This window comes from Macaca nemestrina, chromosome 20 (assembly GCF_043159975.1).
Source record: "Macaca nemestrina isolate mMacNem1 chromosome 20, mMacNem.hap1, whole genome shotgun sequence".
In the NCBI taxonomy this organism is placed as follows: domain Eukaryota; kingdom Metazoa; phylum Chordata; class Mammalia; order Primates; family Cercopithecidae; genus Macaca; species Macaca nemestrina.
Genome location: NC_092144.1, coordinates 45,174,095 through 45,198,628, shown reverse-complemented (window position 1 = coordinate 45,198,628; position 24,534 = coordinate 45,174,095). Strand labels below are relative to the sequence as shown.

Sequence of the window (24,534 nt, the reverse complement as noted above, 5' to 3'; positions counted from 1 at the left end):
CTGAGACCCTCAGCCACCAGCCGAAGCTGCAACCCTGACCTCCGGCTCCCCCTGCAGGTGAATTCCACCTGCACATCGAGGCCTGTGACCTCAGCGATGACGCGGAGTATGAGTGCCAGGTCGGCCGCTCCGAGATGGGGCCAGAGCTTGTGTCTCCCAGAGTGATCCTCTCCGTCCTGGGTATGGGTGACAGACCCCCAGGACCCACGAGTCTGGGCTTCAAGCCCTTCCTTACCCCAGGACCCAGGAGTCCAAGCCCCCAGCCTCTCCTCTCCCAGACCCTCGGTACCGAGCTCCAATCTTCAAATCCTTCTCAGTGCTGGAAGCTTACCCCAGACCCTTCTCACCAGTTCCTCCCAAGCTGCTCTACCTGACCCCGGAGGCAGGCACCATGGTCACCTGGGTAGCTGGGCAAGAGTACGTGGTCAGCTGTTTGTCTGGGGACGCGAAGCCAGCACCTGACATCACCATTCTCCTGAGTGAGTGAGGGTGAACTTGGGGGCAGGGGGCAGCATGAAGCCTCTGGAGTGGGAAGAGTGTGTGTTCCTGACCAGTGCCCTCCTAAGGGCCCCAGAAAAGATGTCACCCCTGGGACGGGGACCCAGGAGAAGGTGTGGGGAGATGCCGAGGCCAGTGTGGAACCCGGTGGATGGGAGGGCACATTGAGGAGGTGGCATCCAGCACAAGGCTGAGGACCAGATAGAGATATGGACAGTAGCGCTGGTGCAGACATGAGAAGCTGAGGGATGGGGTGCATGGTACAACCCAACAAGGAGTTGAGAGGAGTGGGGAGGCCCAGGACCCAGCACTGAAGATTGCAGCCTTCAGGCAGTCCAGAAAGTCGGGAGGGGATGCAGCTGTGCCCCAGGCCCTTTTCCTCTAGAACCAGAAGGGAGGGGGCATCACATCCACCCTGAGGACTTCCAGGCCATGCTCCCCAGAATCTATCTTGCAGGGAGCCCAGAACCCCTCTAGCCCTCTTGTTGCCCCAAGGTGGACGGACAATATCCGACATCTCTGCAAACATGAACGAGGGCTCCCAGCAGAAGCTCTTCACTGTGGAGGCCACAGCCAGGTGTGGAAACTGAAAAAACCCCCCAACCATGACCCCTAATTTTCCCCATGGGAACCACAGACCCCAGGGATGCAAGCATGGAGCCTGGGCTAGGTATGAACATCTGCGACCCAATGCTTCTTCATGGGGAACTCTCAAAGCTGACTCTCAAAGCTTCTTCGCGGGGAACAGGGGCGGTGGCTCATGCCTATAATCCCAACACTTTGGGAGGCTAAGGTGGGTGGATCACCTGAGGTCAGGAGTTCAAGATCAACTGGGTCAACATGGTGAAACCCTGTTTTCACTAAAAATACAAAAATTAGCCTGGCGTGGTGGCACATGCTTATACTCCCAGCTCTTCGGGGGGCTGAGGCAGGAGAATCGTTTGAACCCAAGAAGTGGAAGTTGCAGTGAGCTGAGATCGCACCACTGCACTCCAGCCTGGGCGACAGAGCCAAATTATGTCTCAAAAGACAAACAAATAAACAAAAAAACTTCATGGGAACCTCAGTTCCAGAGTCCCAGGCACTGAAGTTTTGATCAGATGTGGGTCTCTCTAGGCTCCAGTTCTCACTGCTCACTCCCAGAACCTCTTCCATGGAACCCCGGATCCCAGAGGAGATTGGCATGGGGACTTAGACCAGGTGTGGGGACCAGAGGTGGCATCCCCACCTCTTCTCCCTGACTCCCCAAATTTTGGATGATGACTCTGACTCCAGAACCGTGAATTCTCATGCCAGGGTGACACCGCAGAGCTCGGATAATGGGCAGTTGCTGGTCTGTGAGGCATCGAGCCCAGCACTGGAGGCCCCCATCAAGGCCTCATTCACCGTGAATGTTCTGTGTAAGTGGAGAACTGGGCCAACTAGGGCGCTGAGGATGGGGAGCAGGCATTGGGGGGTATAGGGGAATCACAGGGATTATGGAAATTCAGGCACTCAGAGAAACATGGGGGTTCAAAAGCAGGTTGTGGGGCCTGGAAAGAGTGGATGGGCTACTCCAGGCCCATTGAGTGACTGATATCCCCCAGTCCCTCCAGGACCCCCTGTCATCGAGTGGCCAGGCTTGGATGAGGGGCACGTGCGGGCAGGACAGAGCTTGGAGCTGCCATGCGTGGCCCAAGGGGGGAATCCCTTAGCCACACTGCAGTGGCTGAAGGTGAGGGCAGACGCGGGCATGGGAACTGTGGGGAGAGCGGGGGCCGGGAGCTGGTCCTGAGCTGGCCCAGGCCTGTCCCTGTCTCCAGAATGGCCAGCCGGTGTCCACAGCGTGGGGCACAGAGCACACCCAGGCCGTGGCCCGCAGTGTGCTGGTGATGACCGTGAGGCCAGAAGACCATGGAGCGCGGCTCAGCTGCGAGGCCCATAACAGCGTGTCTGCAGGGACCCAGGAGCGCAGCATCATGCTGCAGGTCACCTGTGAGTCCTGGTGCCAGCTGCCCACCTGTCGGTCTGTGCCTCAGAGAACCATCTATGTGTGTCCCCAAATTATGCCTACTGGATGCCAAAGATCTCAGCATCTGTCTCCAGTCCTGTTGTTCTGTCTGGGCTGGTCTGTGAGAAATTCAGCCCAGCTTAGTGTCTTCCCTCACTGTCCCTGCAGTTCCCCCTAGTGCCATTACTATCCTGGGATCTGCATCCCAGGTTGAGAACAAGAACGTGACACTCTCCTGTGTCAGCAAGTCCAGTCGCCCACGGGTCCTGCTACGATGGTGGCTGGGCTGGCGGCAGCTGCTGCCCATGGAGGAGACGATCATGGATGTGAGGCTGGGGCCAGGCTCCTGGGTTTGAGCATGGGGGGTGCTGAAGGCATGACTCGTGGATTGGGAAGGGGATGGGTCCAGCAGCCTGGGGGCTTTCTCCTTGAGGACCATGGGTCCAACAGAGGGGGAGGTAGAGATGGTTCATGTGTCCCTGCTGGGGACTGGGATGGACTCAGGCCTCTAGCACGATGGATGGGGGTGCTGCAGTCCCTACATCTGAAGCTCACTCCCTGCCAGGGACTGCATGGTGGTTACATCTCCATGTCCAACCTGACATTCCTGGCGCGGAGGGAGGACAACGGTCTGACCCTCACATGTGAGGCCTTCAGTGAAGCCTTCACCAAGGAGACCTTCAAGAAGTCGCTCACCCTGAACATAAAATGTGAGTGTCTGCCCTTGCCCAACAATGCCCCCAAGCCTCAGGACCCAGCCCAGAAACTGTGGATCCCTGCCTCTCCTCTCAGATCCCGCCCAGAAACTGTGGATTGAGGGTGCCCCAGAGGGGCAGAAGCTCCGGGCTGGGACCCGGGTGAGGCTGGTGTGTTTGGCCATCGGGGGCAACCCAGAGCCCTCCCTCACATGGTACAAGGTTGGTGCCGCGCCAGGGCTATGGGGGTGGCCAGGAATGTGGGGGAAGGACCAGGCCCCCTTCTCTCCTTCAGAATCTTGGGCAATCTTGGAAAAAGATTAAATTTCTTGAAAAGTACTAGAGATTCTGAGGTTTGGCAGGGAATCAGGAAAGACACAAATGCCATGAGAATTAAATGGAATCCTAGGAAAATTCTGGGGAAACAGTGAGAATTCCAGGATAAAAATTGGAATTCTGAATCAAGATTAGGTATTCTAGAGAAAAGGTAATTTTGTTAAAATTATGGAAAATTCTAGTGAAAAATCTCAGAATTCAGGTGAAATGTCAGGAATTTTAGGGAAAGACTTGAATCCCAGAAAAAAAGAAAAAGAAAAAGAAAATTTGGAGAAAAGCTAGTAATTCCACAGACTATCAAAAATTCATTAGTATTAAAATGGAATTCTTGGGATTCGGAGGTAAGAAAATGAAATTTCATTAAAATGAAAGAGAAGCCTAATTCTAGGAAAATCCTGGGAAGTTCGGGAGCTAGTTGAAAAATTTGGGGGGAAGACTAGGAATTATAGAAATGACCATGGAATTTCATTTTAATAGGATAAAATTCTGGGGAAGTGCTGAGAATCTGGGCAATATAAAGGAATCTGTTAAAAGACTGGGATTATAAGATATAATATCGGGAAAGATTCAGAATCTATGGAAAGTTTAATTTGTGCAGCAGCAACAATTAAAAAAAAAAAGAAAGTAATCTATGGAAAGACACTGGAATTAAGGAAAATTTCAAAGGAAATCTTTGGGGACAGTGGGAATTTTAAGAAAAGGAACTGAGGCATTTTGGGAAAGGCCTGGGAATTTCAAGGGAGTTTCCTGCACGTGGTGTTGGGTAAACAGAGCAGAAATAGATTTTGAGGAGTGCGCTGAGGGCCTGCAGGTGGCTGCAGAGGCGGAGCGGGGGTTGGGTGTGGTACAGAAGGCAGATTCAGATCCCCAAAACTGCCGTGCACAGGGACCCGGGGAGGCGGGAGAGACTCCAGGGCGGGGGTCACTCAGTTCCACTCCCCACTGCTTTGCCCTAGGGGGGTGGCGCTGATGGGGGTGTTTTTCCTTATCACCAAAAGGCTTTGTCTGGGCTGGCGGCACCAACCCAGTGGGCAGGGTGTGGGAGTTGGGGGTTGGTGGAAGCGGCAGGGCTGCCTGCAGCCCCCAGTCACTCCCCGCCCATAGGACTCGCGCACCGTGACTGAGTCGCGGCTGCCGCAGGAGCCGCGGCGCATGCAGCTCGGCAACGTGGAGAAATCTGGGAGCACCTTCTCCCGAGAGCTGGTGCTGGTCACAGGGCCGTCGGACAACCAGGCCAAGTTCACGTGCAAGGCTGGTCAGCTCAGCGCGTCCACGCAGCTGGCGGTGCAGTGTGAGGGCGCGCACGGCTGAGGCCCGGGGGCGGACTCCGCGGGGGCAGGACGGGGTGGGGGACAGAGCCAGGTGGGGCAGGGACCCAGCGAACCCTGGACTCGAGGGGTGCGGGCGGTGGCGGGGTGGGGGACCCGAGACAGGACGGAGCCTGGAGTGCAGGCGGGATGGATGCAGACCAGGCCGCCCCTAACCTCTGAGTCTCGCTCCTCCAACCCCCTCTCCCAGTTCCCCCAACTAACGTGACGATCCTGGCCAACGCATCCACACTGCGCCCGGGGGACGCCTTAAACTTGACATGCATCAGCGTTAGCAGCAACCCGCCGGTCAACTTGTCCTGGGACAAGGAAGGCGAGAGGTGGGAGTGCGAGGGACCCCGCCCATCTCTGGCCTCGCCCACTCCACTCGTGTCCTGCCCCCGCCTAGCCCCTCTCCAGCCTCTGGCTCTGCTCGCAGCCCTGGCCTCACCCCGGGTCCACAGGCTGGAGGGCTTGGCCGCCCCGCCCCGGAGAGCCCCGTTCAGAGGCTCCGCCGTGGCCAGGAGCGTCCTTCTGCAAGTGTCATCCCGCGATCATGGCCAACGCGTCACCTGCCGCGCCCACAGCGCCGAGCTCCGCGAAACCGTGAGCTCCTTCTATCGCCTCAACGTGCTGTGTATGTGCCCTGGCCTGAAAGGTCCTCTTGATGCCTTCCTGACCCTAACCTACTCCTTGCGTCTCCCTCCCCACCCCCTTTTTTTTTTTTGACGGAGTCTGGCTCTGTCACCCAGGCTGGAGTGCAGTGGTGAGATCTCGGCTCACTGCAAGCTCCGCCTCCCATGGTTCACGCCATTCTCCTGCCTCAGCCTCCCGAGTAGCTGGGACTACAGTCGCCTGCCACCATGCCCGGCTAATTTTATTTTTGTAGTTTTGGTAGAGACGGGGTTTCACCGTGTTAGCCAAGATGGTCTCCATCTCCTAACCTGGTGATCCGCCCGCCTTGGCCTCCCAAAGTGCTGGGATTACAGGCCTGAGCCACCGTGCCCGGCTCCCTCCCTCCCTCCCTCCCTCCCTCCCTCCCTTCCTTCCTTCCTTCCTTCCTTCCTTCCTTCCTTCCTTCCTTCCTTCCTCTCTCTTTCTCTCTCTCTCTCTTTCTTTTTTTGATGGAATCTCCCTCTGTCGCTTGGGCTGCAATGTAGTGGTGCAATCATAGCTCACTGCAGCCTCCAACTTCTGAGCTCAAGTGATCCTACCTCAGCCTCCTGAGTAGCTGAAACTACAGGTGTGCACTTCCACTTTTGGCTAGTTTATTTTAATTTTTTTGTAGCGACAGGGCCTCACTATGTTGCCCAGGCTGGTCTCGAACCCCTGGGCTCAAGCAATCCTCCTGCCTTGGCCTCCCAAAGTGCTGGGATTACAGGCGCATCCCACTACACTAGGCTGCTTTTTTGTACTTTTAGTTTTAAATAGAGATGGTATCTCTCTATATTGCTCAGGCTGATCTTGAACACCTTGACTCAAGTGATCGTCCTGCCTTGGTCTCCCAAAGTTCTCAGAATATAGGGGTGAGCCACTGAGACTGGCCTGGGTCTTTGCTTTGACACTATCACTCTATCATTAACCCCATCCTGAAACTTGAAACTCCCTACCTTCATCCTGACCAGTGGTCCTGGGCCAACTCCTATCCTGTCCACTCCCATATTGCCTTTGTCCTCTCTCCTAACCCTGATCCCTATCATGACCCCTCTTTCCATCCTTCAACCTGATGCTGGCTTCTACTCTTTGCCTAAACTGTATTCTAATTTCTATCCCGAACTTTACCCCTGAATTCAGTTCTGAACTTGTTACCTTGTCCACAACCTTAAACCCTGTCGTGATCCCCCAACTTTAACCCTTGAACCTGTGCCTGATCTCCAATTTGTCCTTGACCCTGACCTTGACAACAATCTTGACTCCCTGCGGCGCCTCCTCTGAAGACCGTCCAGAGTTCCTGGGGGAGCAGGTGCTGGTGGTGACCGCGGTGGAGCAGGGCGAGGCGTTGCTGCCCGTGTCCGTGTCCGCTAACCCCGCCCCCGAGGCCTTCAACTGGACCTTCCGCGGCTATCGCCTCAGCCCAGGTGAGGGAAGTGGGCATGGAGAAGGGTCCCGGAAATGGGAGGGCCTGCCAGGTCCTTTATTCTGGCCTTCCCCAGCGGGCGGCCCCCGGCATCGCATCCTGTCCAGTGGGGCTCTGCATCTGTGGAATGTGACCCGCGCGGACGACGGCCTCTATCAGCTGCACTGCCAGAACTCTGAGGGCACCGCGGAAGCGCTGCTGCGGTTGGACGTGCACTGTGAGTCCCGCCCACCATGGAAACCACACCCATCCAAGGAACTTTGCCCAGTGTGGAGTCTCCTTATTGTGGGAGCTCCGCCCACTCGGGGATAGCCACCCATCCTGGAACCCTCCCGCTCTGGCTCTGGAAGTCCCCGCCACGGTGTAACCACGCCCACTGCGGAACCCCTTCCACTAGAGAGACCCAGTGTGAAATCTCTGCCCAGAGAGGGGACCCACCTAGACACGGAAGCTGCTCCCGTCAGGAATGGGAGCCCGTTGTAGAAGGCCCCCCTCCCCCGCACAATTCTGGAAGCCCACCCAACCCACTCTAATTATCACAGAGGCATAGTGGAGGGTGGAGACAACTCACCAACCTTGAGAACTCTCCTCCAACTGTTTCGTATTAAGGACAGATTGTGTTCATATCTCTAACTTTCCTGGAACCCCTAAGACATCCCTCCCACCTGGGGCCCTCTCCCACGGAGACCTGTCTGGTCCCAAGTGCCTTCCCCAAGTCTCTGCCTTCCACCAGATGCTCCCACCATCCGTGCCCTCCAGGACCCCACTGAGGTGAATGTCGGGGGTTCTGTGGATATAGTCTGCACTGTTGATGCCAATCCCATCCTCCCAGGCATGTTCAGCTGGGAGAGACTGGTGAGGACCCAGCCTTTGGTGAATGGAGGTGGGGTCAAAGGGTTGTGGTTTCTTGACTGTGAGTTCCTTGGGAGTGGGGACCACGTACATCTGTATGATCCTGTATAACTATATACTCGTCAGGGCATGCTCCCAGAACGAATAACTGTTGGTGGCAAAATGAATGGATGGATGAATGGTAGACAGTCAGGCGAGTGGGTGGGTAGATGGATAGATGGGTGGATAGGTAGGTAAGTGGATGAACAGGTGGATGAATGAGTGAGTGGATGGAGGAACAGATGGACAAGTGAAAGGATGGATAAATGGGTGAGTGGATGGGTGAGAAGATGATTGAAGGAGAAAAATCAGTGGATAGATAGAGGGTAGATGGATGGATGGATACACCAGCAGAGGAAAGATATCTATGGAAGGATGATGGATGAATTGATGGATAGATGGGTGGAAAGATCAATGGAGAGATGAATAAATAGGTAGCTGGGTAAATGTCTGAACAGATGCATGTATTTATGGATGTGCAAGCATGAGTGAATAGTTGTGTGAATGGGTGGAGAGCTACAAAGGTGGATACATGGGTGCAGAGAAAGAAGACAAATGAGTGGAGAAATGAGTGAGTAAACCGATGAGTGGATGGAAAGATAAATGGATGAATGGATAGATAAGCAGATGGATAAATGAATGGATGGATGGATAGATGGTTCCAAGCATAAGTGGTTGGGTGAATGGATGGGTAGGTGGTTGCCTGGATTGGTGGATGAAAAGATGGATTGGGTAAATGAATAGATGGATGACAGAAGAATTATTATTATTATTATTTTTTGAGACGGAGTCTCGCTCTGTCGCCCAGGCTGGAGTGCAGTGGCCGGACCTCAGCTCACTGCAAGCTCCGCCTCCCGGGTTCACGCCATTCTCCTGCCTCAGCCTCTCGAGTAGCTGGGACTACAGGCGCCCGCCACCTCGCCCGGCTAGTTTTTTTTGTTTGTTTTTTTTTTTTTAGTAGAGACGGGGTTTCACCGTGTTAGTCAGGATGGTCTCGATCTCCTGACCTCGTGATCCACCCGTCTCGGCCTCCCAAAGTGCTGGGATTACAGGCTTGAGCCATCGCACCCGGCGGAAGAATTATTTTTTTTTCTTCAATACCTCTGTGGAGAGTGATTGTGTCTAGGAGAATGAGGCTACAAAAGGGACAGTTTGGGCAGTGATGGATCTGGGGCTAGACTGGGAGGCCAATTCTTGACTTGGGCCTCCAGGGAGAAGATGAGGAGGACCAGAGCCTGGATGACATGGAGAAGATATCCAAGGGACCCACGGGGCGCCTGCGGATTCACCAGGCCAAACTGGCCCAGGCTGGTGCTTACCAGTGCATCGTGGACAACGGGGTGGCGCCTCCAGCACGAGGGCTGGTCCGTCTTGTTGTCAGATGTGGGTATCACCCAAACACCTGACTTTAAAACCTGCCACTGAACCCACAGCCCTCATGTCTCCCACATAGCTCATGTTGACCTCCCATCCCCTCCCAGTTGCCCCCCAGGTGGAACACCCCACTCCCCTAACTAAGGTGGCTGCAGCTGGAGACAGCACCAGTTCTGCCACCCTCCACTGCCGTGCCCGAGGTGTCCCCAACATCGTTTTCACTTGGACCAAAAATGGGGTCCCTCTGGATCTCCAAGATCCCAGGTGAGCCCAGGCTCAGCCAGGCAGCACTCCAGCCCCAGGTCTGGACCTCCAGCCCCATTTCCCCTCCCCGAGTCCCTGCAGAGAAGGGCGCAGAGAAGGAAGATGAATGCCTGGAGGAATGAGTGAGTGAATGGATGAGTGGATGAAAAGATTAATGGATGAATGGATAGAGAGGCAGATGGTTAAATGAATGGATGTCTGTATAGATGATTCCAAGCATAAGTGGTTGGGTGAATGAAAGGGTGAGTGGTGCCCTACCTTCTCTCTAGGTACACAGAGCACACATACCACCAGGGTGGTGTCCACAGCAGCCTCCTGACCATTGCCAACGTGTCTGCAGCCCAGGATTACGCCCTCTTCACATGCACAGCCACCAACCCCCTAGGCTCGGACCAAACCAACATTCAACTCGTCAGCATCAGTATGGAGGGGCTGTGAGGGTGTTGGGGAGGGGGTGCTCCTTGGATCCATTCTCACATCCCTGATTGGCCCCGGGCTGCCCACGTTTCTGAAACCTGAGAATATGTGTATGTGTGAGGCTGGAGTTTTTGCCTGCCCTGAAAATCCTAGTGGAGACTGGATCTTCAGGGAGACCCACAACAAAGGCAAAAGAAAAAGAAAAGACAAAAAGATGGAGATAGGGTACTTATTAGCTCAAATAACTGAAAAATGGATTTTCAGGAATTTCTGGAGCTAGGTTCAGCTGTCATCAGCAACTCTCCATTCTTTGTTGTTGTTGAAACAGACCTTTACTCTTGTCACCCAGGCTGGAGTGCAGTGGCGCAATCTTGGCTCACTGCAACCTCCGCCTCCTGGATTCAAGCGATTCTCTCACCTCAGCCTACCAAGTAGCTGAGATTACAGGCGCCCGCCACCACACCCAGCTAATTTTTGTATTTCTAGTAAAGACGGGGTTTCACCATGTTGGCCAGGCTGGTCTCCTGACTTCAGGTGATGTGCCTGCCTCAGCCTCCCAAAGTGGTGGGATTACAGGTGTGAGCCATCACACCCAGCCCTCTCCATTGTTATGTCTGCATGCCTTTGTGTTGGCTTTATTCTAAGGGCCCTCACAGTGGTCTGTTAGAATTCCTAGAGGAAACAGCATTCTTTCTCTTCCTAACAGTGGTATGAAAATACTAGGATTAGCCAGGTGTGGTGGCTCACGCCTGTAATCCCAGCACTTTGGGAGTCTGAGGTGGGCAGATCACAAGGTCAGGAGTTTCAGACCAGCCTGACCAGTATGGTGAAACCCCGTCTCTACTAAAAAAAAAAAAAAAAAAAAGCTGGGCGTGGTGGCGTGCACTTGTAATCCCAGTTACTCGGGAGGCTGAGGTAGGAGAATTGTTGAACCTAGGAAGTGGAGGTTACAGTGAGCTGAGATTGGGCCACTGCACTCCAGCCTGGGTGACAGAGCAAGACTCCATCTCAAAGAAGAAGAAAAGAAACCTAACCAAGCCAGGCGTGGTGGCTCATGCCTGTAATACCAGCACTTTGGGAGGCCAAGGCGGATGGATCACCTGAGGTCAGGAGTTCAAGACAAGCCTGGCCAACATGGTGAAACCTCGTCTTTACTAAAAATACAAAAAATTAGCTGGGCATGGTGGCGGGCACCTGTAATCCAGCTACTTGGGAGACTGAGGCAGGAGAATTGCTTGAACCCAGGAGGCAGAGTTTGCAGTGAGCCAAGATTGCACCACTACACTCCAGCCTGGGCAATAAGAGTAAAACTCTATCTAAAAAAAAAGACAGAAAGAAAAAAGAAAGAAACCTAATCTTTATTTTCCACAGAAGCAACCATTTGGTCTTGAATTTTTTTGCTGTTTCTTTTGGTTTTGTTTTCACTCACTTCTTAAAATTATTTTTAATTGTAATGTTTAATTTGAGACAGGGTCTTGCTATGTTGCCCAGGCTGGTCTCAAACTTCTGGGCTCAAGCAATCCTCCAGCCTTGGTCTCACAAAGTACTGGGATTTTAGGAACAGTTTGGTGTTTGCCAGAGGAGTGTTCACAGTGACCTTATAGAACATGACTATACCGTGAACAATGAGAAGCGATTGTATATTTAAAATCATTCCTAGGGAAAACTTGGACAGAATCTTCTGGGATTCTTTTGTGTCCTCTGTCTGCTTTCCCATCTTTCTCCCCATAGGCCGCCCTGACCCTCCATCAGGATTAAAGGTTGTGAGTCTGACCCCACACTCTGTGGAGTTGGAGTGGAAGCCTGGCTTTGATGGGGGCCTGCCACAGAGGTTCTACATCAGGTGGGTCCTTGTTGAGGCAGGAAGGAAGTGGGCTGGGGCAGCCAATGGGCTGGGGCACTTCCCTGAACTTACTATCCCCCCTGTCCTGCAGGTATGAGGCCCTGGGGACTCCAGGGTTCCACTATGTGGATGTCCTACCACCCCAGGCCACCACCTTCACACTGACTGGTCTGCAGCCTTCTACACGATACAAGGTCTGGCTGCTGGCCAGCAATGCCTTGGGAGACAGTGGACTGGCTGACAAGGGGACCCAGCTTCCCATCACTACCCCAGGTGGGAAGGAAGGCTTGGGCAGGTTGGAGTGTGCCTCAGAGGATGTGTAGGGTAGTACAGTGAAGTCAATACTATTCCCTTTTTATGATGAGTTACTGAGGCCTAGAGCTGTTAAGCAAATTGTCCAAAGTCACACAGCTAGTAAAAGATAAAGACGAGACTGAAACTCCGGCAGATGAACTTGAGACCAGCCGTTAACCACAACCCATACTGTCTGAATGTGATTAATGACCAAGGGAAATTAGAAAATAGTTTGAATTAGGCCGAGCGTGGTGGCTCAAGCCTGTAATCCCAGCACTTTGGGAGGCTGAGACGGGCGGATCACGAGGTCAGGAGATCGAGACCATCCTGGCTAACACAGTGAAACTCCATCTCTACTAAAAAATACAAAAAACTAGCCGGGCACGGTGGCGGGCGCCTGTAGTCCCAGCTACTCTGGAGGCTGAGGCAGGAGAATTGCGTGAACCCGGGAGGCGGAGCTTGCTGTGAGCTGAGATCCGGTCGCTGCACTCCAGCCTGGCGACAGAGCAAGACTCCGTCTCAAAAAATAAAATAAAATAAAATAAATAATTTGAATTAAATGAAAATGAAAACATATAAAAATTTGAGGTTGCAGTTAAAGCAGTACTTAGAGGGAAATTTATAGCATTAAGTGCTTATTTTATTTTATTTATTTATTTATTTTATTTTTTTGAAACAGAGTTTCACTCTTGTTGTCCAGGCTGGAGTGCAATGGTACGATCTTGGCTCACTGCAACCTTCATCTCCCGGGTTCAAGCAATTCTCTTGCCTCAGCCTTCCGAGTAACTGGGATTACAGGCATGTGCCACCATGCCTAGCTAATTTTGTATTTTTAATAGAGACGGGGTTTCACCATGTTGGTCAGGCTGGTCTCGAGCTCCTGACCTCATGATCCACCCGCCTCGGCCTCCCAAAGTGCTGGAATTATAGGCCTGAGCCACCATGCCCGGTCTTATTTTTTATTTTTGAGATGGCGTCTCGCTCTGTCACCCAGGCAGGAGTGCAGTGGCACGATCTTGGCTCACTACAACCTCCACCTCCCTGGCTCAAGCAATTCTCCTGCCTTAGCCTCCTAAGTAGCTGGTATTACAGGCATGTGCCACCATGCCTGGCTAATTTTTTGTATTTTTAGTAGAGACAGGGTTTCACCATGTTGGCCAGGCCGGTCTCGAACTCCTGACCTCAATTAATCCACCCGCCTTGGCCTCTCAACGTGTTGGGATTACAGGTGTGAGCCACCACGCCTGGCCTAGTTTTTGTTTTGTTTTTTTCTTGAGAATAACCTCGAATGCATATTCTAAGTTTTCATCTTAAGAAAGCGTGGCTCACGCCTGTAATCCCAGCACTTTGGGAGGCCAAGGCGGGTGGATCACTTAAGGTTGGGAGTTCGAGACCAGCCTGACCAACAAGGAAAAACTCTGTCTCTACTGAAAATACAAAATTAGCCGGGCGTGGTGGCACGTACCTGTAATTCCAGTTACTTGGGAGGCTGAGGCAAAAGAATCGCTTGAACCTGGGAGGCGGAGGTTGCAGTGAGCGGAGATCATGCCATTGCACTCCAGCCTGGGCAACAAGAGCAAAACTCCATCTCAGAAAAAAGAAAAAAGAAAGAAAGAAAGAAACTAATAAAAGAACAAATTAAACCCAAAGTAAAAAGAAGAAAATAATAATGGTAAGAGCAGAAATGAATGAATTAGAAAACAGAAAAACAATTGAGACAATCAATGAAACCAGAAGCTGGTTATTTGAAAAAAATTAGTAACATTTATAAAGCTGATTAAGACAAAAAAAGAGAGATGATACAAGTTACCAATAACAGGAATGGAAGAAGGGATGTTACCACAGACTCCACAGACATTAAGAGGATAATTAGGGAATATTATGAATGATTTTATTCCAATAAATTCAGCAAGTCGGATGAGAAGGACAAATTCCTTGAATATGATGAATATGTTACAATTCTGATAGGTACAGTATTGTAATGGTTAATCCTCACAGAGCCTGGTTCAGAGAAGCTTGGGTTCAAATCCCCTCTCTACTACCTCCTAGTTGTGTGACCGTAGGCAAGTGTCTCAGTTTCTAAAAATATATAATATATAGCACAGATCTTTGTGGCTCAGTTTCTTTTTCTTTCTTTTTTCTTTCTTTCTTTTGTTTTTTTTCCCTTTTTTTTTTTTTTTTTTTTTTGTGAGATGGAATCTTGCTCTGTCACTCAGGCTGGAGTACAGTGGCATGATCTCCATTCACCGCAACCTCTGCCTCCCAGGTTCAAGCGATTCTCCTGCCTTAGCCTTCCAAGTAGCTGGGATTACAGGTGCATGCCACCACACCTGGCTAATTTTTGTATTTTTGGTAGAGACGGGGTTTCACCATGTTGGCCAGGCTGGTCTCAAACTCCTTACCTCAGGTGATCCACCTGCCTCAGTCTCCCAAAGTGCTGGGATTACAGGCGTGAGCCACCACTCCCAGCTGCAAGCTTCTTCTTTCTGTTTTCCTCTTCCTGACAGAGCAGGCTTTTTCTCGATGTAAGGAAGGACACTTTCTCATTTCTACAATCTTCCCTGCTCTTTCCCCCACCCCATTCCTGTCTTCCCTTTGAGCACTAAAACATAAAGTATGACACTTGCCTCCTTTGCTTTAGAACTTATACTTCTATTAAGGGATCGAGAGCCCAAAGTCTTTTTTGGTTAACTCAACAAATTGATAATTCAGGTGAAAAGGATCTTGCACACCGAAAGTGCTCATCAACAATTAATTTTTGGGCCAGGCATGGTGGTACATGCCTATAGTCCCAGCTAGTCAGGAGTCTGAGGCAGGATGATAGCTTGAGCCCAGGAGGTCGAGGCTGCAGTGAGCTATAATCATGCCATTGCACTCCAGTCTGGGCCACAGAGTGAGACTCTGTCTCTTTAAAAAATAAAATAAAATAAAAAATAAAAAAATTGGCCAGGCACGGCGGCTCATGCCTGTAATCCCAGCACTCTGGAAGGCCGAGGTGGGTGAATCACAAGGTCAGGAGTTCGAGACCAGCCTGGCCAACATGGTGAAACCCCATTTCTACTAAAAAAGTTAGCCGGGTGTGGTGGCGGGCGCCTGTAGTCCCAGCTACTTGGGAGGCTGAGGCAGGAGAATTGCTTGAACCTGCGCAATGGAGGTTGCAGTGAGCTGAGATTGCGCCACTGCACTCTAGCCTGGGTGACAGAGCAAGACTCTGTCTAGGGAAAATAAAAATTATCTGGGCGCAGTGGCTCAGGCCTGTAATCCCAGCACTTTGGGAGGCTGAGGCAGGCGGATGGAGTCTTGCTCTGTCAACCAGGTTGGAGTACAGTGGTACAATCTCAGCTCACCGACTTAGTGTTAAGTTGAAATCTTGATATCCACTCCCCAGGTCTGGACCAGCCTTCCGGAGAACCTGAAGACCAGCTGCCCACAGAGCCGCCTGCAGGCAAGTCCTCTGTCCCCGATCCCTCCCGTCTCCCCAAAGGATGGGACCTCCTTGTCTTTGACCCTACCTGCTCTGCTTGTAGTCACAGCTGCTTAACAACTTAGTTCTGGCCGAGCTCAGTGGCTCAAGCCTTTGGGAGGTCAAGGCATGTGGTCACTTGAGCCCAGGAGTTGAGACCAGCCTGGGCAACATGGTGAGACTCCATCTTTGCAAAAATAAAAAATAGCTGGCTGTGGTGGCATGTGCCTGTAGTCCCGACTACTCAGAAGGCTGAGGTGGGAGGATTATGTAAGCCCAGGAATTGGAGGATGCAGTGAGCTACGACTGAGCCACTGCACTCCAGTCTTGGGAATGGAGGGAGACCCTATCTCAAAAAAAAAAAAAAAAAAAAAAAAAAAGACTTAGTTCTCTCCCTGCAGACTTGCAGACGCCTTAGAGCTTCCTCTTTTTTCTTTCTTTCTTTCTTTTTTTTTTTTTGAGACATAGTCTCGTTCTGTTGCCCAGGCTGTAGTGCAGTGGCAAAATCTTGGCTCACTGAAACCTCCACCTCCCAGATTCAAGCGATTCTTTTGCCACAGCCTCCCGAGTTGCTGGGATTACAGGCACCTGCCATCACACCTGGTTAATTGTTGTACTTTTTTAGTAGGGACGGGGTTTTGCCATGTTGACTAGGCTGGTCTCAAACTCCTGATCTCAAGTGATCTGCCTGTCTCAGCTTCCCAAAGTGCTGGGATTATAGGATTACATGCATGGGCCACGGCACCCAGCTTTTTTTTTTTTTTTGAGACCGAGTCTTGCTCTGTCACCCAGGCTGGAGTGCAGTGGTGCGATCTCGGCTCACTGCAACCTCCACCTCCCAGTTTCTTCTCTTGCTTCAGCCTCCTGAGTAGCTGGGACTACAGGCGTGTGCCACCACAGCCAGCTAATTTTTTGTGTTTTTAGTATAAATGGGGTTTCACCGTGTTAGCCAGATGGTCTCTAACTCCTGACCTCGTGATTCGCCCACCTCAGCCTCCCAAAGTGCTGGGATTACAGAGGTGAGCCACTGCATCTGGCCACTTCTTTTTCTTTGATCTTTCTCTTGCCTGGAGTGATAAATTTTTCTCTCTTCCAAATTTAGTTTAATTCTGAAAAAATTGGCTCACTCCATGTCCTGTAAGAAGCCTGCATCAGTTAGCATTTGCTGTATAACAAACCACCCCAAACATGGGTGCTTATAGCAACATTCTTTCTCATGATTCTAAGAGTCTGGCAGAACGGTGCTGGTCTGGGCTGGCTTAAGTAATCTCTGCAGTCAGGGGCAGCTCCACTGGACTGGGTGGTCTAGGGTTGCCCCCTTCCCACACGTCTGATGGTCATCTGGCCTCTTGGTTGGAACAATGGAGATAACTGGGCATGTGTCTCTTCTTGACTTTTTCACATGAAGGTGGTCACAGGGGTCAAAAGCAGCAAGAGAGTACATTCCAATTTACTAACTGATTCTGTCACAGCTGCTATTGTCTCATTGGACAAAGCAAGTCACATGGCTCAACACAGAGTCAGTGTGGAAAGGCCCTGCACTCAAGGATGTGACTACCAGGAGAGGATTGCAACCGTTTGGCAAACAATCCCCTTCAGAGCCTGAGAAAAAGGTTGCAAGTGACAGAAATACAGCTGTTTTGTCAACACATAAAAGAATGGCTTGGCTGGGCACAGTGGCTCATGCCTATAATCCTGACACTTCAGGAGGCTGAGGCAGGTAGATCACTTGAACCCAGGCATTGGAGACAAACCTGGGCAACATGGTGAAACCCCATCTCTATAAAACAAAAACAAAAAAATTAGCCAGGCGTGGTGGTGCACACCTGTAGTCCCAGCTACTCAGGAGGCTGATGCGGGAGGATTTCTTGAGCCCAGGAGGTTGAGGCTTCAATGAGCCGAGATCACGTCACTGCACTCCAGCCTGGGCAACAGAGTGAGACCCTGTCTCAAGGGAAAAAAAAAGGCTTGGTACATGAAATAAAACCTTCCAAGTGTGGCCACTTTCAGGTGCTCAAAAATCTCACCAGCGATCTGTTTCTCACCCTCTCTCAACTTTGCCTTCATCTGTGGTGGCTTCTTTCTGAGTTTCTTCAATCAGAGGGGCAGAGAAGCCCTCCCCAACCTCTGTCTTCTTGATAGCTAGTAGAATTGTCCTAAATGTTTTGTTAAAAACACACGTTGGGTCAAATGCCTGTGTCTAAACAATCACTGTGGAGAGAGGAATGGAGACTCTTACTGTTCAGGCCAGGCCATGTGCCCACTATGGAGTCCTCCCTGAGCCCAAGACTAAGAGTGGGGAGTGGCTGTTCTCTCCAGGGGAAAAAAGTGCTGTTAGTAGAAGATAGGGGAGATGGCCACCTAACAGATGCCTACTTAGAGGAATTCAGACTTGTCCTCAGCGATACAGCAGCCAAGTCAGCCTGATATTGACTGGGATGGAAGTTAGTGGAAAGAAGTCATTTGAGGCCAGGCACGGTGGCTCATGCCTATAATTCCAGCACTTTGGGAGGCTGAGGTGGGCAGATCACTTGAGGCCAGGAGTTCAAGACCAGTCTGTCCAACATGGCGAAACCACGTCTCTACTAAAAATAAAAAACGAAACATTAGTTGGGTGTGGTGGCATGTGCCTGTAGTCCCAGCTACTTGGGAGGCTGAGGGAGAAGAATCACTCGAACCTGGGAGGTGGAGGTTGCAGTGAGCTGAGATTGTGCCACTGCACTCCAGTCTGGGTGACAGAGTGAAACTTTTTTTTTTTTTTTTTTTTTTTTTGAGACAGAGTCTCACTCTGTCACCCAGGCTGGAGTGCAGTGGTGTGATCTCGGCTCACTGCAACCTCCGCCTCCCTGGTTCAAGTGATTTCCCTGCCTCAGCCTCCTGAGTAGCTGGGACTACAGATGCCTGCCACCACACCCGGCTAATTTTTTGTATTTTAGTAGAGACGGGGTTTCACCATGTTGGCCAGGCTGGTTTTGAACTCCTGACCTTGTAATCCACCTGCCTCGGCCTTCCAGAGTGCTGGGATTATAGATGTGAGCCACCGTGCCCAGCTAACTCTATCTTAATTAAAAAATAAAATAAAATAAAGAAGTCCTTGAGATGGGATTTTTTTTTTTTTTTTCCAGAGACAGGCTCTTGCTCTGCCGCCCAGGCTGAAGTGCAGTGGTGCTATCATAGCTCACTGGACCCTTGACTTCCCGGGCTCAAGCAATCCTCCTGCCTCAGTCTCCCGAGTAGCTGGGACTATAGACATGCACCACCATGCTGCTAAACTTTTAAATTTTTTGTAAAGAAGTGGCCTTGCTATGTTGCCTAGGCTGGTCTTGAGCTCCTAGGCTCAAGCGATCCTCCCACCTTGACCTCCCAACATGCTGGGATTACACACATGTGCCGCAGCGCCTGACCTTGAGATGGAATTCGAAAGGCAAACAGAAGTTTGCTTGAGAGGAAAGGACATTTGAGGACAAACACTTAGCTATTCCAAAGCTCTAAGGTGCGAATTTGCTTCAGTGATTCCGGAAACAGCTAGTGGTTGGTTTGGTTTGTGTGGCTGGACAGTCCAGTACCAGGGTCTAAGTTCGGTGGACATGGCTGGAGGCGTTGGAAGAGGCTGGACCACATAAAGTCTTCAGTGCCCAGCTAAGGAGCTAAAGTTCCCTCCTGAGTCCGGAGTTCAGTTCTGAGTTTGCAGAGTTCAAGCAAAGGGAGGACATTTTGTTAATGGCTTGACTTAAGAAGCCACCTGCCCTTGGATGGCAGAAGGGTTGGGCACAGAGACCCCTCCCCATCTGTTTCTCTGACCCTGGGGGAGGGACTTGGTTCAGGAGTAGGCTTTCTCGGGGAGACCCACTCCTGGCCTACAGTCTGTTGTCTGGGATTCACTGAGGGGTATCTTCCACCCCTAGGACCCTCGGGGCTGCCCCTGCTGCCTGTGCTGCTCGGTCTTGGGGGGCTTCTGCTCCTCTCCAATGCCTCCTGTGTCGGGGGGGTCCTCTGGCAGCGGAGACTCAGGCGTCTTGCTGAGGGTGAGGAGGGACCTTCCCTGCGGGGGTGGAGACCTGAGGGTGATGGGGAACTTCCTGGGACCGGGGGAGGGGCTTGTATGGGGTCACTGAGCCCTTTATTCCTGTTTCCTTCAGGCGTCTCAGGGAAGACAGAGGCAGAGTAAGTGGGGATATTTTTCTGTAAAGAAGGCTCTGAGGGAGGAGGTTTGGGGGAGATGGGTGGTGGGGGGCAGCACTCAACTGCCCTCCACACCTCCATCCTGGAAGGTCGGAGGACCGAGTCAGGAACGAATATGAGGAGAGCCAGTGGACGGGAGAGCAGGACACTCGGAGCTCCACGGTGAGTGGGGGTGGCCCTGGTGACCTCACAGTCAGGGCACCGACGGCGACTGAAACGCTGCCGTTAGCATCAGGTTGATCATTGCCCTTCCTGGGACCGTGGGGTCAGAGGATGGAAACGGCTTTGTCTGTTTTGCGTGCGGGGAACAGGTCAGCACAACAGAGGCAGAGCCGTATTACCGCTCCCTGAGGGACTTCAGCCCCCAGCTGCCCCCGACACAGGAGGAGGTGTCTTATTCCCGAGGTGAGTTAGGACCCCACTCAGAGGTACCCCCGACGCCTGGACTGGGTGCCTTGATCGTGTCTCCCTTCCACTCCAACTCCAGGTTTCACAGGTGAAGATGAGGATATGGCCTTCCCTGGGCACTTGTATGATGAGGTAGAAAGAACGTACCCCCCATCTGGAGCCTGGGGACCCCTCTACGATGAAGTGCAGATGGTGAGGAGCTTTGCATCAGCAGCCATCCTTCCTGGCTAGTGCTGGAAGCCTACCTCCTACTGCTTGTATTAGTTAGGGCCAGCTAGCTGCTGTAACAAAGAGGCCTGACCATGATCCAGTGGTTTAAAGAAGACAGTCAGCTGGGCATGATGGTTCATGCCTGTAATCCCAACACTTTGGGAGGTCAAGGCAGGAAGATCGCTTGAGTGCATGAGTTTGAGACAAGCCTGGGCAATATAATGACTTGTCTCTACAAAAAATTTAAAAAATGAGCCAGGCATGGAAGTGTGCACCTATAGTCCCAGCTACTCAGGAGGCTGAGCCAGGAGGATCCCTTGAGCTCAGGAGTTGGAGGCTGCAGTGAGCCATGATGGCACCACTGCACTCCAGTCTGGGCAACAGAGCAAGACCCTGTCTGTGAAAAAAAAAGACGGCAATCTATTTCTTTTTCACAGTCAGACACAAGCGGCCCTGCTCAAGTCATCCAAGTCTACATGAATGAGGCAGTTCACTGGGGGTTCAACCAATGGGAAAAGGTGAAAGAATGTGGAGAAGGCACAACCTTGCCTTGTGGCCCAGGCCCAGAAATGGTGCACACCACTCTGCTCTCACTCCCCTGATGAGAATAGAGTCACACGGTCACACCTGATGGCAAAGGAGGCTGTAAAATATGGTCTAGCTTGGCAGCGATGTGCCTTGCTGCAATTCTGCTGCTGTGGAAGGAAGTAGACATGAATTTTTCTAGATAATTAGCTGTATCTACTCCACTGATTAAAGGGAGAGAAAGAGAGAATTTGGGGGCCCATTCAACTGAAAAATCAAGGCATACAATTGTCATCAGGCCCAGCTGGGCCCAGAATTTTCCTCCCCAAAAATGCTATTATGGCTAGGCATGGTCACGGCTCACATCTCTAATCTCAGCAGGCTGAGGTAGGTGGATTGCTTGAGCCCAGGTGTTGGAGACCAGCCTGGGCAACATAATAAGACCCCATCTTGAAGAAAAAAATAAAGTTAAGCCAAGCATGGTGGCTCATGCCTGTAATCCCAGCACTCTGGGAGGCTGAGGCGGGTGGATTACCTGAGGTCAAGAGTTCGAGACCAGTCTGGCTAACATGGTGAAACCCTGTTTCTACAAAACATGCAAAAATTATCCGGGTGTGGTGGCACACACTTGTAATCCCAGCTACTTAGGAGGCTGACGCAGGAGAATCGCTTGAACCTGTGAGGTGGAGGTTGCAGTGAGCGGAGATCATGCCACTGCACTCCAGCCTGGGCAACAGAGCAAGACTCTGTGTCAGAAAAAAAAAAAAAGTTTAAAAAACTAACTGGGCATAATGGTGCATGCCTGTGGTCCCAGCTACTCAGGAGGCTGAGGTAGGAGGAACGCCTGAGCCAGGGAAGTTGAGGCTGCCGTGAGCCCTGATTGTGCCACTGCATTCCAGCCTGAGAGACCATGTTTCAAAAAAGAAAGGGAAAAAATGTTCCTAGAAAATCTAGATTTGGGCCGGGCGCGGTGGCTCAAGCCTGTAATCCCAGCACTTTGGGAGGCCGAGATGGGCGGATCACGAGGTCAGGAGATCGAGACCATCCTGGCTAACACGGTGAAACCCCGTCTCTACTAAAAAATACAAAAATCTAGCCGGGCGAGGTGGCGGGCGCCTGTAGTCCCAGCTGCTCGGGAGGCTGAGGCAGGAGAATAGCGTAAACCCGGGAGGCGGAGCTTGCAGTGAGCTGAGATCCGGCCACTGCAGTCCAGCCTGGGCAACAGAGCAAGACTCCGTCTCAAAAAAAAAAAAAAAAAAAAAAATTAAAAAAAAAAGAAAATCTAGATTTGTAGGGCCGGGCGCGGTGGCTCAAGCCTGTAATCCCAGCACTTTGGGAGGCTGAGACGGGTGGACCACGAGGTCAGGAGATCGAGACCATCCTGGCTAACACGGTGAAACCCCGTCTCTACTAAAAAAATACAAAAAACTAGCCGGACGAGGTGGCGGGCGCCTGTAGTCCCAGCTACTCGGGAGGCTGAGGCAGGAGAATGGCGTGAACCCGGGAGGCGGAGCTTGCAGTGAGCTGAGATCTGGCCACTGCACTCCAGCCTGGGCGCCAGAGCAAGACTGCGTCTCAAAAAAAAAAAAAAAAAAAAAAAGAAAATCTAGATTTGTATCCTACGAGATTAGAAATCTTCAAAGAAAGAGAATGCCTGTTTTCCAGTGGCCCCAAATGCCCAATGCTGACACTTATTGGTCTAGTTTGGGTCACATTCTCATCAGTGAACATATCCCTAAGTCAGGTGATGGAATATGCTAACAGGAGAGGCCTGGGTCAGTTCGCCATGGGATCAGGGAGTAGGGGCCAGCCCCACTCAGTTCACTGGGCTGAGAATGGGAGAGGGACAGAGAGCTCGCAGGGAAGTGAGGATGGTGGCTGTACAGGCAAAAACAACAGACCGGCACTTTGACCACCAGCCAACCCCCACCCATTGCTGCACAGTTAGGGAGATGGGACAGGACCCCTGATTTCTTGTGTGGCCTTGGCTGATGCTCTGGCACCTCTGATCCAAGGATTTCCTTCTGTCTCTGTGAACGACCTCCGATACAGGGTACTGTTATCAGATCCTAGCTCCTCACCAGCATGGTGCAAAGCGCTGTCCGTGGTGCTGGACCATATGCGCTCTCTAAAGCGCAGATGGAGGCTGCAGGCTTTTTCCGAAAAGGGCCAGATAGTAAACGCTTTGGGCTGTGAGAGACATACGGTCTTCTTCAAACTCTACACAAACTCTGCCACTGTAAAGTAAAAGCAGCCATAGACGATGCATAAATGAATGAGTGTGGCTATGTTCCTACAAAACTTTATTTTTGGACACTGTAATTTGAACTTCATGTAATTTTTCTGTGTCACAAATGTTATCTCTTTTTATTTTTCCCCAACAATTAAAAAATGAAAAACAGGGCCAGGCACAGTGGCTCACGCCTGTAATCCCAGCACTTTGGGAGGCCGAGGCGGGCGGATCACTTGAGACCAGGAGTTTCAGACCAACCTGACCAACATGGTGAAACCCCATCTCTACTAAAAATGCAAAAAGTTAACCGGGCGTGGTGGCGGGCACCTGTAGTCCCAGCTACTTGGGAGGCTGAGGCAGGAGAATTGCTTAAACCCAGGAGGCAGAAGTTGCAGTGAGCCAAGATTGTGCCACTGTACTCCAGCCTGGGCAACAGACCAAGACTCTGTCTCAAAAAAAAAAAAAAAAAAAAAAAAAAAGAAAGAAAGAAAGAAAAGAAAAGAAAAGAAAAAAAGAAAAATAAATAAAAACCATTCTTAGCTCTTGGGCAGTAAAAAAAAAAAAGCAGGTGGCAGGCCATATTTGGAGCATGGGCCAATCTGCTCTAAAGTCTGCTGAACTAAAATAATCATTTTCTCCCAGCCCTAGAACAAAACACATCCCCAGTTAGGGCCACCTTTCATATTTTTGGTTTGTTTGTTTGTTTTCTTTTCTTTTATTTTTCTCTTCTATTATGATTAGGGAACTGTTTTGGAAATTCATAGGACAATAGAATCATAACTTACATTCCATAGTTGCCATAGCTGATAACATGGACTTTTAAAGTTTTCACTTTAAAAAATTTTTTTTATTTATTTATTTTTGAGATGGAGGCTCGCTCTGTAACCCAGGCTGGAGTGCAGTAGCACAATCTCAGCTCACTGCAACCTCCACCTCCCAGGTTCAAGCGATTCTCCTGCCTCAGCCTCCCAAGTAGCTGGGATTACAGGCATGCACCATCATGCCTGGCTAATTTTTGTATTCTTAGTAGAGACAGGGTTTTACCCATTGCCCAGGCTGGTCTCGAACTCCTGACCTCAAGTGATCCACCTGTCTTGGCCTCCCAAAATGCTAGCATTACAGGCATGAGTCACCATGCTCAGCCTAAAGGTTTTATATTTCTGACATTTACATTATTTTTCTTTTTCTTTTTTTTTTTTTTTTTGAGACACAGTCTAGCTCTGTTGCCCAGGCTGGAGTGCAGTGGCCGGATCTCAGCTCACTGCAAGCCCCGCCTCCCGGGTTCATGCCATTCTCCTGCCTCAGCCTCCCGAGTAGCTGGGAGTACAGGCGCCCGCCACCTCGCCCGGCTAATTTTTTTTGTATTTTAGTAGAGACGGGGTTTCACCGTGTTAGCCAGGATGGTCTCGATCTCCTGAACTCATGATCCGCCCGTCTCGGCCTCCCAAAGTGCTGGGATTACAGGCTTGAGCCACCGCGCCCGGCCTATTTTTCTAACATGAAATCATTGGATATCTTGGGCTTGCT

At 51.2% G+C, this 24,534-nt stretch overlaps 1 protein-coding gene across 1 annotated transcript in view; it reads left to right on the top strand.

Moving 5' to 3' along the window:
- The window catches only part of LOC105495497 (NPHS1 adhesion molecule, nephrin), a 41,514-nt gene that overhangs the window by 1,060 nt on the left and 15,920 nt on the right, over window positions 1-24,534 (top strand). Inside the window, exons 3-28 of the mRNA XM_071086390.1 lie at window positions 58-180; window positions 351-479; window positions 994-1,075; window positions 1,795-1,898; window positions 2,085-2,212; window positions 2,301-2,472; window positions 2,657-2,814; window positions 3,054-3,198; window positions 3,281-3,405; window positions 4,624-4,810; window positions 5,038-5,167; window positions 5,291-5,463; window positions 6,764-6,904; window positions 6,980-7,120; window positions 7,637-7,758; window positions 9,006-9,177; window positions 9,276-9,432; window positions 9,702-9,853; window positions 11,581-11,692; window positions 11,784-11,965; window positions 15,375-15,431; window positions 19,355-19,474; window positions 19,589-19,613; window positions 19,721-19,793; window positions 19,943-20,036; window positions 20,119-20,231. Of these exons, the coding sequence (XP_070942491.1) occupies window positions 58-180; window positions 351-479; window positions 994-1,075; window positions 1,795-1,898; window positions 2,085-2,212; window positions 2,301-2,472; window positions 2,657-2,814; window positions 3,054-3,198; window positions 3,281-3,405; window positions 4,624-4,810; window positions 5,038-5,167; window positions 5,291-5,463; window positions 6,764-6,904; window positions 6,980-7,120; window positions 7,637-7,758; window positions 9,006-9,177; window positions 9,276-9,432; window positions 9,702-9,853; window positions 11,581-11,692; window positions 11,784-11,965; window positions 15,375-15,431; window positions 19,355-19,474; window positions 19,589-19,613; window positions 19,721-19,793; window positions 19,943-20,036; window positions 20,119-20,231 (3,317 nt within the window). The remainder of the gene's footprint in view (window positions 1-57; window positions 181-350; window positions 480-993; window positions 1,076-1,794; window positions 1,899-2,084; window positions 2,213-2,300; window positions 2,473-2,656; window positions 2,815-3,053; window positions 3,199-3,280; window positions 3,406-4,623; window positions 4,811-5,037; window positions 5,168-5,290; window positions 5,464-6,763; window positions 6,905-6,979; window positions 7,121-7,636; window positions 7,759-9,005; window positions 9,178-9,275; window positions 9,433-9,701; window positions 9,854-11,580; window positions 11,693-11,783; window positions 11,966-15,374; window positions 15,432-19,354; window positions 19,475-19,588; window positions 19,614-19,720; window positions 19,794-19,942; window positions 20,037-20,118; window positions 20,232-24,534) is intronic.